Source organism: Papaver somniferum, chromosome 3 (assembly GCF_003573695.1).
Source record: "Papaver somniferum cultivar HN1 chromosome 3, ASM357369v1, whole genome shotgun sequence".
NCBI lineage: Eukaryota > Viridiplantae > Streptophyta > Magnoliopsida > Ranunculales > Papaveraceae > Papaver > Papaver somniferum.
Window position 1 is genome coordinate 128,877,622 of NC_039360.1, and position 12,229 is coordinate 128,889,850.

The 12,229-nt window shown below is 36.7% G+C and overlaps 1 protein-coding gene across 1 annotated transcript; it reads left to right on the plus strand.

Moving 5' to 3' along the window:
• The first annotated feature begins 8,428 nt into the window (after positions 1–8,428).
• LOC113359979 lies at positions 8,429–9,184 on the plus strand. The gene has a single exon (XM_026603534.1). The coding sequence runs from the start codon at positions 8,429–8,431 to the stop codon at positions 9,182–9,184; it is 756 nt and encodes a 251-aa protein (XP_026459319.1).
• The last annotated feature ends 3,045 nt before the right edge of the window (positions 9,185–12,229 follow it).

Here is a 12,229-nt window from a genome sequence, read left to right on the forward strand (position 1 = left end):
TCAAGGGAAAATTTAAAATAAAATTAGATAATTCAAAGACAAACAATTGACAATGAGAAAATTATAAGAGAATTATGTGACAATAAGCATATCAAAGCTTCGGGATCGAGTTTGACCATACTTGGAAATGCATTTTTTCGACAAAATAGGCACCTAGTTATTGCTTTATCGGGTTTAAATTTCAAGAAATATGTCCCTAATAATTAATTATCTGTCAATATATGTATATATCCCGTGGAAATAATGATATGAAATTTATGAAATGACAAATAAAACTGTCATTTTTGCGTATCAGTTCATTATTAAGATGGATAGATTGTTGGCCAAGATTGCATGACATCATCGTCAATCTATCAAGATCATAAAAGTTTCGACGGTGACCTACTTGAAAAAACACAAAGCAGTGTACCTAAGCTCTTTATTTTGTCGTAATCCCCTCCCTAATTTGATTTTGGTTTTGTGTAAGTAAGCTATTTTTTTTTCATTTAAAGTTAGATAAATTTTTGTTGAGGGGTTGGGGTGAAATTGAAGCTTTTCGTACATCCACAAATATATTTCTTGGTGACAACTTGTTACTTGCAAGTTGGTAAAGATAAGATAGGAGAATAAGATTGAGAGTGAAAGAATATTGCTTTCATCATTTATATTTTATATTGTAGAATCAGAATCTCTCTCATTGAAATTAGTGAGGAGGTATCTCAATTGTTTTGTGTTGTTCGATTAAGATTTGACACTTTGATTAAGCTAATTACAAAGTCCAAACTCAAAGTTAAGTACGCCAAAATAATCTAAAAGTGGATATGCGGTTAGATATTGGATATAAGTGGCGTTTACCTAATTAACACAAGTGGAATTGCACTACCTTGCAATTGCTTATAGTAGTAATTGTTTTCTAGACAAATATCTGTGGAAATAGTTGGATCCCATGATGTATAAGTTGGTAGACCTATCATCCGCTAATTATTGCTTCTTGTGTGTTGGTCATAATTTCATTTTCGACTAGTTGTACTATTTACACCCAAAGCTGTCCTACAACAACTACAAGAGATAAGCGGGAGATCGACTCCAGGGAGGAAGTCATTCAGAGTATCAAGTCCATGATGATTTTATGGTCTTCTTTTATTTATTTGATCCATAAAAAGTTGGTGTTGCCAAGTTTACCAGTATTATCATCCAACAATTGTATCGACATTATTTACTGGGTTGAGTTTTTTTCTCTATGAATTTTTCCTGTTGATCAATGAAAACAAAGGGGGAAAAAAGCGTAAAGAAGAATGAGAAGATTCACAGGTAGTCAAAAAAGACATGAGATATGGAGAATATTTGAGTCGAGATTTTGAACTCCAGTGATTGTGGGTTGAGACCCACTTGGTAATGCAGTTGTTTTTTTAATGCAAGATTGTGGTATATAATAGGGATATCGTGGGCACCCATTATTTGTTCTCAAAATCTTGAACATGCACTAACCAGAAGTTTGTTTCATAAAGTTGGGACCAAAATTATGTTGCGGCCTTTAAAAATTGTAAATTAAAATTCTCCCAGCCTGTATTTTCTTCATCTCCATGCTGCATGATCGTTCATGTCAACATATTCTATTTTCGGTTTGAAAGTTTAAAATATCAAAGTCATTTAACCCTTCCTATCCTATCAATAATGTTAGGGTCGTCTCTAATGTGAGGTGATTGATTCCAGATTCAAATCCAAAAAATCTGCAATATTATGCGAACTTGACATCCAAAACGCTTTGAGCTTTTTCTTTTGATCAACAAAGGTATATTATTAGCTAGTAAATATAGTATAAAAGATTTACGATATCATTTTTATCAAACATATTAGAGGAAAAGCTAGTATTCTGAACTTTTGGTTGCACTTGTAAGGACATATGTTGCAGATTTTTGATTCTGGCTTCCCTGCCCATTAGATCCGCTGCTGAGTTGTGTTTTATTTTTATAAATCTCACTTTAGCTTGGGGAAGATTTCTCAGCTAATCTTTTGTTTCCAGCAAAGTGTTCTCGGCCGTCCAAGAAATTTATGGACTTTCCTGGTTTCTGTCGTCTGCTAGTTCTTTCCAATCCGTGACAATTGAAACGCTAGACAAGATGTTTTCTTTTAACCAAGTAGCCACCTTAAGTAGGGCTTGTTAGAGCATGACTCGGTTGAACCCACCAAACGTTGGTATGTCAAATTTGGTTGTCATATTTTAGTGAATCAAAACTCATGTTAAGAGTCGCTTGATTATGTACTAGAGTCAACTTCTTATAGGTTAGTTTGAAAGAATTAGGATATGAGACATTACAAGTATTGCGAAGTCTTGAAGATATGAAGAAGCAAGGAGCTACAACGACAACAATCATCCGTCCACTTGAGGTTAGTGATATTTGACTTGAACTGTTCCATTCCCTAACGTATCTTTCAAGTCGTGCATATTGAAAACATAATTGCAAAGCATATTTGAACTCTAGATAGACATAGTATTAAGGAATACAATACGAGGTTTATTGCTTAACCATTAAACTTTGTAGATAAGACATCGCCATAATCATTTGAATGCTATTGTGATTATGTACGGGTATGAGGTGAGGAACTCATCCTAGGGAATAATGTTTACATGTGTTCTAAGGAAGTAAGTTCATAAACTTGTTTGTGAACCGGAAAGGAAATTACCAGGTGTTATTGGTTTTGTTATTCATTTCATATCTTATGAACAACCAATATGTGTGATTGAGTATAACCGCTCACAACTTGTTTGTGTTCTTGGTAGAACTATTCACAAAGGCCTGACTTATGTATTGGTATGACTTTTATTAGTGAAACCGATCTTAAGTAATCACCTGAGATGGTACGGTCGGGTTTGTGTTTTGTCTGACCAAATATGGTAAAGGGGAACCGATCCTATTAAGAGGTGCAATACATCACAAAGGGGAACCGATCCTTGTATGGGGTGCAACAAGGTTTATAGCATAAAGGGGAACCGATCCTATGGACATGTGCAACAAATATAAGATAGATACCATATATATGTGGGGAACCGATCCTAATACCTAGTCAACCGAATTTTGGAAAGCTAATATGACTATGCACAATACTCACATGGAGGTAGAACCGAAACTTATTTTGGTAGAACCGTTAAACCCATAATTGTGATTGAATGTTGGTTTGATCAATCACATAGTTCTTGAAAGTCATTTGAACCAATTCTAAACTTGTTTGGAAGTGTGGCAAACCGGTTTCAAGGTTGTAAGTGTGAAAGAGAACTTACAAAGTAAGGATGTCGACATACTTTGAACATGTGTTGTGAATGTTTATTTCTTTAATTGTTCAAAGATATTCATTAACGGCTAAGGGAAGAGAATCCCAGAATCGAAACATAAGTAAGTTAAAAATATTTTAATTAAGGTTATTAATTTCATTTTGTAGGGAAATTCCAGAATTAGTAATGTGCATTTACTAATTAGATTTTCTGAGAGATTTCGATCATTATGTTTGGACAGAGCATTCCCAGGAATTATGAAAACCGAATTTGTGCTTTAATAAATATCTTGAGAATATTTTCGGTTTTGGAAATTCCTTGGTGTCCAAACTTCCTTATCTATAAATACTTGAAGTTTGCCTTTCTAGAAAACTAATCCTTCGTAACAACAGACTTCCTCTTTTGCTGTTGTTACTGGTATAACCGCCTATTCGGAGAGGAGAGTAACCTAATTAGGCGAAATCTCTTACGACCGCTCAGTTTAAAGTCTTCTTTGGGATTGAGAAGCTCTAGCGTGTACCGTTGGTGGGAACTATATAATTGCGGTTTATCTTTTGTTTTCGGTAGATTTGATTGATTAACAGTGGTTGAAATATGATTGCACCTAGTTTGTTTATTCTTGAGAATCTTCTCTTCCGATATAAGACTCACTCAAACTAGTTCAGAGTTTCAACATGATCTTTAGACTGTTGTGAGTTCTAAAGACTATCTTGTGATAATCCATTGTTAACATACTCCGTTCTGCGCGTGATTGATCACAAGAGATTCAAGTGATTGTGTGGAGGTTTTTATTGAAGATTTAAGAAGATTTGAAGACAAAAAACATATTGAAGATCTGACTTGGGTTTTATAATCTTTAGTGTGCACAATACTTGTTTTGGTAAAAGAGGATCCAATTAATAATCGGTTTATCCTTGTGGTAGATTGGATTGATTAATTGAGTAGATCGGCATCAACACCATTCTTTGGATTAAGAGTGTTGTTGGCTTAATCTTAAACGATTACTTCGGTAATTGTCACTTGGTTGAATAGAGTCGATACCACACATATTTGTTGTTCCTTTACTGTTTGGAATACGAACCAAGGGAATTGTTTCAAGTATGTATGCGACTTATTTATAAGTTGGAGGCGTGGGAATACATAAGAAACTAGGTGAACTATAGGTTTCGTTGCTTGGTCTCAACTATACGAAGTTGGTGTAATTTTGTGTAGCGGCTTAATCCTGAGAGTATTCAATTCTGGAAAAGGTCCTGGGATTTTTCTGCATTTGCGGTTTCCTCGTTAACAAAATATTGTTGTGTCATTTACTTTTATTTTCCACATTATAATTGTTTTATTATAATTAAAGAAATTACACAAACGTTAATTCCTATTTACTTGATAATCAATCCTATTGTGTTTGGTTAAGTCCGAACCTTTGTATCAAGTAAACATACTTCTTTGTTGTATTATCTCGATCTCGTATCCATAGAAGATCACATGAAGTGTGAACCGATTAGTTATATTGTCTCGACTCAGTCCATAGACAATCACTTTCGGAGAAAGGACTTATAGATAGGAAAAGTTTTAGCTTGAGGTATATTTGGGTACCCTCGCCTTTTCAATTGGTATCAGAGCAGGCCGACACAAAAAGATCTAACAATCTGTGTTTGGTGCGATCCAACCTATAAGAATGAACTCGAGTTCTCATGAATCGACTTCAATTAACGTACCACCAAGATTTGACGGAACAAACTATCTATGGTGGAAATCTACTATGAGATTTTTTCTTCAATCACGAGACTTTTATACTTGGATATTAGTCGCCGATGGTTATATTCGTCCAAAGATAGAAAATTCATAAACTGAGTTTAAACGCTTAGTAGAGTTTTCGAACGAAGAAAAGGCCCTTTCAAAGCAGAATTCGGATGGTTTGAATGCTATTATTCATGATGTAAGTCGTGATTTACGACATCATGTGTCAACATGTCAAACTTCGAAAGAAGCTTGGGATAATCTTCAGATCATATTCGAAGAAAATTCGTCAGAGAAAGAAGCTAGACTTCAAACTCTCACCTCCGAGTGGGAAAACCTTCGAATGGATGACAACGACACTTTTGAAGAGTTTCACATTAAACTCTCTGGGATAATTAATGCTTCTTTCTCGTTAGGAAAGACTATTTCTGAAAAAAGATATAGTATGCAAGATTCTCAGATCGTTGCCATCTAGATACGATTCTAAGAAGCATGCAATCATAGAAGAAAACGATCTTTAAACTCTCTCACGAAGCACACTCGTTAGTAAGTTAAAGATCTCTGATCATGAATCACAGTCTATTTAAAGTAAAGGAATCGCTTTTAAAGCAAGAATTCCGAAAGCTCCAATAGAAAGGAATAGAAAGTTGGATGATTTCAGATGAAAAAATTGCAGAAAATTCTGATGATGAAATTGAACAATCATTGTCATTAATTACTAGACAGTTTCGAGATCTCTTGAAGAAAAGAAACAAGAGATTCGTTAAGGATACTTATCGATCTTCTCGACCACATGATCGAGTTCCTGTCAAAAAGGATCATGAAGAAGATGATGAATATCATCCGAAGTGCTTCAAGTGTAAAGGGTTTGGTCATATTGTTAAAGACTGTCCCAATCTTAAGAAATACACTAGAAGCAAGGCATTGGATGTGACTCTTGATGAGACATTTGATTTATACGATTCTGAAGAAGAGGAAACAACTAACATTGTATTAGTTGTCAATCTTATTTCTTCCTCCTCCATTAGTGATTTACCCATTTTAAGAATGGACATGTCTTCCGATGTTATTAAATCACCCAAGGTAAAGGGAAAAATAAGACAAGATGCAAAAACTGTCTCAAAAACAGAATTGCTAAAAGTTGCATATGCAATTCCAGTCAATCCCAAGATACTTTGTTAGTTCGAAATAACAAAAGGAGATCTTTTCATACTATACTAGATCAAGAACACTCTGGTTATTCAAAATCACATAATGAGAGAAAATCTCATACTAATGCCACTTGATCGGTATTAGAATTCTTTCCTCACCATGTGTGCCAAATCTTTGAGTGAGGAAGAAGAAAAATCAAGGCACTTGTGTGTAGATTATGGAAATAATATCTAGTATTTGAAGATATTTGATATATTCGTATTTTTAGGAATATTATATTTTCGGTAGTATGAAAAATATAAAAAGATTCTTCTCCTATTTGATCATTCCTTGTCCGAACTATGGGTCTGGATCAAATGGTCAGATTCCTAACCACCCATATGGGTGGTTAGGAATCTGACCATTCAGCCGATTATCACCACCATCAACCACCGATTACCACCACCACCATCGCCGCCCACCACCGCCGATTACCACCACCATCACCTCCGATTATCACCACCACCAACCACCGATTACCACCACCACCTCCTCCCACCACCACCACCACCTCCTATTTAAGAAATGTAACAACATCAATGCAATCACAATTAAGTTCGGTTACATGATAATTTTATCGAGTATAAAAGACGCCAGCCGCAGCCTGATTCTATCATGGGACCACTCTGGAAGTATTTTCCAACAAACGCTTCACTTTAATTTGATTTGATTGCTTCAATCGAATATAAATCATCAAAATAGGGTTTTAATAGGAGTTACATAACCATCTTCGGTTAGGATGATTTTCCAAAAAACCCTAGTTTACTAACCGAACTTCTTGAAAATGAAGAACACGAATAACAGTTCGGTTCTATTGTATTTAAAACTAAGTCACCGAACTCTCTGTTCGGTTGTTTCGCAAAAAAATTTAAAACTACAATGTAACCGAACTCCACCCTTAGAACCAAAAAAAAAAACAAATCCAGTCTAACCGAACTGTGTTGTTGTGGCCACTATGTTGAGTTCAAAAATAACCGAACTTAGCCAATAGAGTTCGGTTTTTTCGCAAAAAAATTTAAAACTACAAAGTAACCGAACTTAGCCAATAGACGCTGGAACTTCACATTTTTGTTTGTTTGTTAAGTTCGGTAACTTCACAATTTTATCGCAGAAATCGAACTCAAAGTTCGGTTGGTTAGCTGTTAGGTTCAAGTTTGCGAAAGAACCGAACTTTGTAAACTTATATACTCTTATATTACGTAAAGTTCGGTTAGATCAAAAGTGCATGCAGTTTGCGAACCAACCGAACTTTGTACACCAAAGTTTGGTTAGTTGAGAACCAACCGAACATAACGCTGTAACTCCTAGAAATTTTATTATTAGAGAGTTCGGTAACCTGCGTGTTTGGAACAAGTAACCGAACTACACTTTAAGATAAGTTCGGTTACTTGTTATCTCACGGGGCAACCGAACTACAACTTCAGATGAGTTCGGTTACTTGTTCTTCATATAAAGTAACCGAACTATTCAAAATCCAGTTCAAATCCGGATCATTTTGAAGATTAACAAATATTCTAGGAGAGAATGGAGATGAAGAATCAATTGAGTTTTCATCATTTAAATACTCAAACTTAGTGAATTGGAAAAAAAATCTATTTTCCATGTTTTTCTCCTTCATATTCTCTAACTCTACTCTCTCAATAATTCTACTCAACTAATAATAAACACGTCTTTTAATTTAATCTCACTAATTGTTTTTAACTAAATCATTCACTAATCATAACCTAAAACTAATTAAGAGGGTAGATTAGGTATTAAATAAAATAACTAGATATGGGGTGATCTAGAATTACTTCTAATGCCTTTACTCAAAATAAAATCATGGTCCCCCAGAAAAACCATGGTCCCCAAAAAATCATTCCAATTCAAGCACCTCACACAGCCCATACCTGCTAGTCCATCATTCATCTTAGACTCCTTGGTCTCGTCTGCTGAGTCTTTGCCGTCGGCATCCCCCCAAAGTTCAGAAGATACCACAAAGGACGCAGGTATGCAACAAAGTACCTCGAACAAGGATTGTTATTCTGAAAAAGTAGATGGGTTAAAGGAATTGCAAGTTCTAGTCCAAGAATTTCAGCAAGCATGACCCGTTTTAGGAGTGTCTTTCAATCAAACAGAAGCCCAGCTACAACAATTGTTACATCATACAACTACTAACAATAATTGTGCTTTGCTAAATGTTCATTCTCCATCTCAACAAGATATAAATAATAAAACTGCTGAAGTCCTTGCATCAGTCAATTTGGTGGATCCATGAATACAAAAATTATTTCTTGGAATGTTAATGGGTTGGCAGATAGTAACAAGAGGGATGATCTTAGAGTTCTCATCAGGCTTTGGAAACCTTTAATTATTTGCATTCAGGAAACTCACATGGCAGGTTTGCAGCGTCATCAGGTTAAACAAATTTGGGGTGCTAAAAATTTTGATTGGGTGGCGTTAGATTCTCTTGGACAGTCAGGTGGCATCCTTATGATCTGGAATAACAACAAAGTGGTTATGATTGAGTCTCTTCTTGGTGCGTTTTCGATTTCAATAAGATGCAAATATATCAATGATGATTTTGTCTGGTTACTAACCTCTGTATATGGTCCGGTGCTCAATTTCGAAAAAGATCAATTTTGGGAAGAACTCGGAGACATTCGATACTTATGGAATGATCCTTGGGTCCTCTCGGGTGACTTTAATATCACCAGATTTGCTTCCGAAAGATCTGGGACCCAATCTATCGCCAGTTTTATGCGCAAGTTTTCCAATCTCGTTCACGATCACCAGCTACTCGACCTTCCTCTTGTGGGTAGTCATTTTACTTGGTCAATAAACTCGTCATGGAGCAAGTTGGATCGGTTCCTCATTTCTTCTGAATGGGAGGACCATTTTCTTAGAATAGAGCAATCTACTCTTCCAAAACCCTTCTCTGACCACATCCCCATTGTGCTTTCTACTGAAGAAGAAGAAGGATGGGGGCCAACTCCTTGCAGATTCGAAAATAATGTGGCTTCAAGATGATTCCATTATGGGTCTTATGGAGGGATGGTGGAGGTCTTTTTCCTTCTATGGTTCACCTGGTTTTGTTCTTGCAAAGAAAATGCAAGCCTTAAAAGAGAAGTTAAAAGTCTGGAATAGAGAAGTGTTTGGAAAGATTGAGAGGCTGGTGCAAGAAAATTTAATCTCTATTCAAAGCATTGCAGCGAGAGTTTTCCTTGATCCTAGTAATTGGTGGGCCCGGAGGAGTGTGAAAATTAAGCGATAAAAACGGGCCTACAGTAATACCGCAAGTGCACGGTCGTCAGTTGTAGCTCGTGCAAGTACGGGTCGATCCACAGAGACTGGGTGTGTTTGGAGTTTCTAACTATTTGGGCTCTAAATTGCTATTGGGCTTCTAATTGTGCTTTGGGATTAGTGGGTTTTTGTAACAATGAAATGGTTTTGGGCTCAGTGGGCTGGGCCTTTAGATTAGCTAGGCTTTTGAGCTATGAACTAGATTACACTGGGCTTTTGTAAAACAAGGTAATAAATGCAGTAACAAGAACAGGAGAAACAAATGAGAAGAAAGAGCAAATAGTGGCAGTGAAGCTGTGATATTTACAAAGCAATGAAGATGGTAGTGAAATAATGAGACAATGGATGATAAAACAATAAACACAAGAAAACAGATACAAATACAAAACACAAAACAGGTGACAGTGACAGTGGAGAGTGATAGTGAAGAAAAGCAAAGGAAATGGTGAAAATGGCAGTGAAGATGGCAATGGAAATGAAGCAAAGAGAACGAACCAAGACCTAAGCCAAGGGCAATGGCAGGGGAGCAAAACTACATATACAAAACAGAGAAACAACACAACTAGGTTATGAATCCACCTTGTGACCTAGCCAGATAGTGTAATTCTATGTTAAATCCCTGTCCCTAATGGAGCTAGGGGAAGGTTCAAGCCTGCCTATGTTCCAGGGTATACATAAATGGAATGGAAGGAGAAGAAGCTTGCTCAACTGTTTACTCCTAGCATTGACTGTCTTTTGACAGCACAATCAATCACAAGCACAGTTGAGCACTAAATTCCTCCATTACTCAATCAGCTCAATTTACAAGAATTATAACCTAGCATTCCACCACTAACAGTGACTTAAGGCAACATCTCAGCCTAGCTATACACAAATACATGTGAGCTCACATAACAACAACAAAAACAAAACAATTACTAAACAGAGCATTGAACTGAACATAAACAAACACAGAAGACATAAAACAAAAACATGAACTGAATTGAAACTAAATAAGAGCAACTGAACTGAAACTAAACAAGAGTAATGGAATAAACATAAAGATAGTTGCACATTAAACACTAACCCTTGAGACACTGGCTATTCTAGTGCTCTTGGGTGACACACTGGCTAATCCAGGCATAATTCATTACACACACCACAGTCCCCTTTTTATACCCAATTACATAATTAGGGTTTACACCCTTTTCACCCAAAAATTCCCAAAACAGTAGACATTAGGGTTCTACCTAATGTGACAGAAAATCACAGTTAGGTTCAATTACCTACCCTATATCACCCACTTTATCTTCTCCATGCTCTATCTCAACCTAATTAGGATTTATGTAAAAACCCCCAAATTGACAGAACTAGGGTTTGGTAAATTCTTACCCAAATTGATGTGATTTGACGAGTTTTTCTTCGACCCATTCTTCTCCTTGGTCCTCTGTTCCATTCCCATGCTTCTATTTCTTCTCTAGCCCTAGCTATTGTACCAATTTCTTTCCTAGGGTTTTCTGAGAAAGAAAAGAAAAGAAATTGGTAGGATAGATGGCTAGAAGATGGGGGGAATGATTATAGTGGAGTTGGTGGTGGTGTTTAGGTGGCTATGGAGTAGGTGGTGGCGATGGCAGTGGCAGGGTGATGGTGGTGGTTCTGCACAGGGTATGGTGGAGAGGAAGAAGGTGAAGGTCGATTGTTTTGGGAAGAAGGGGATGTTTGGTTAGGTCATAGGGTTCGGTCGCTATGGTGTGTATCGGGATCATCGAGTTCGATGTTTGGCGAATCTCGACCGTGGGATATGGAGATGAAAGATCAATCTGACGGTGAGATGAAGTGGATCCTGAAGCGACCGTTGGATTATACAATACAACAAAATTAACGACACCAGATGGAGTTAGGTGTTGTAGTGTTAAGCGGAAGTATCGAGGTTTGATGCGCAGGCAAAGAAGCGATCGTTGGATTCAACTACAATCTAATCTGAAGGCTTGGAATTTAAGCGCTGTGGTGTTTTGCAGAGACTTCAGATTTTGATGCTCTACGAAGGAGCGACCGTAGGATTTCGATGTAGTCCCATCTAACGGCTGAGAATGGAGGCGGTTATGGATATAGAAAATGGGTTTGGGAAGGGTTTTGGGCCTTGGGTATGCCAAGCCCATATCTTCTTTAAGAACAATTCTTCCTTCTTGAGCCCATTCCTAGCTTTTTGGACGTGTGCTCCATTCTTTGCGGCTTCCTTGCGTAATTCTTCCCGGCTTTTCACTACTTTTCTGCTCTTTTCGCTCCGCGACTCATCCGAACTTCATTTATTACCTAAAAATGCAAGATTAAGTAAGAAAAATATTTATTCTTGAAAACAATGAAAACACAGAATATGGGATAAAATGTAGAATTAATGCACAAAAGATGAGTTAAATGCCAAGAAAAATATATAAAAATATGCACTTTTTAGCACTCATCAAATACCCCCAAACCTGAATTTTACTTGTCCTAAAGTAAAACAAAACTAAGGAAATCCTAACTATACCACTGTCGCTGGTCTCTCGAATGCATTTAGCATATGCACTAAGCCTTTTAAACCACTAAGTGTCCCTAGTGGACGAGTTGAAGTCTCGTGAAGGTTTGCTTAGAACGTACCTACAAAGTTCTAGGTCAAAATATAAGCTCAGATTCCATCAAATGTGACATGTGCAAGATAGTTTAAGCTCACAGCAAAATGGAGATGTCAATCTAGCTATCAAAGGCACAATCCTAGCACTGATAACAAAAAAAGACATGTGATAAGAGTGTAAA

Coding starts and splice junctions, on each gene's coding strand:
- LOC113359979 (XM_026603534.1), top strand. CDS start 8,429: ATGAATACAAAAATTATTTCTTGGAATGTTAATGGGTTGGCAGATAGT.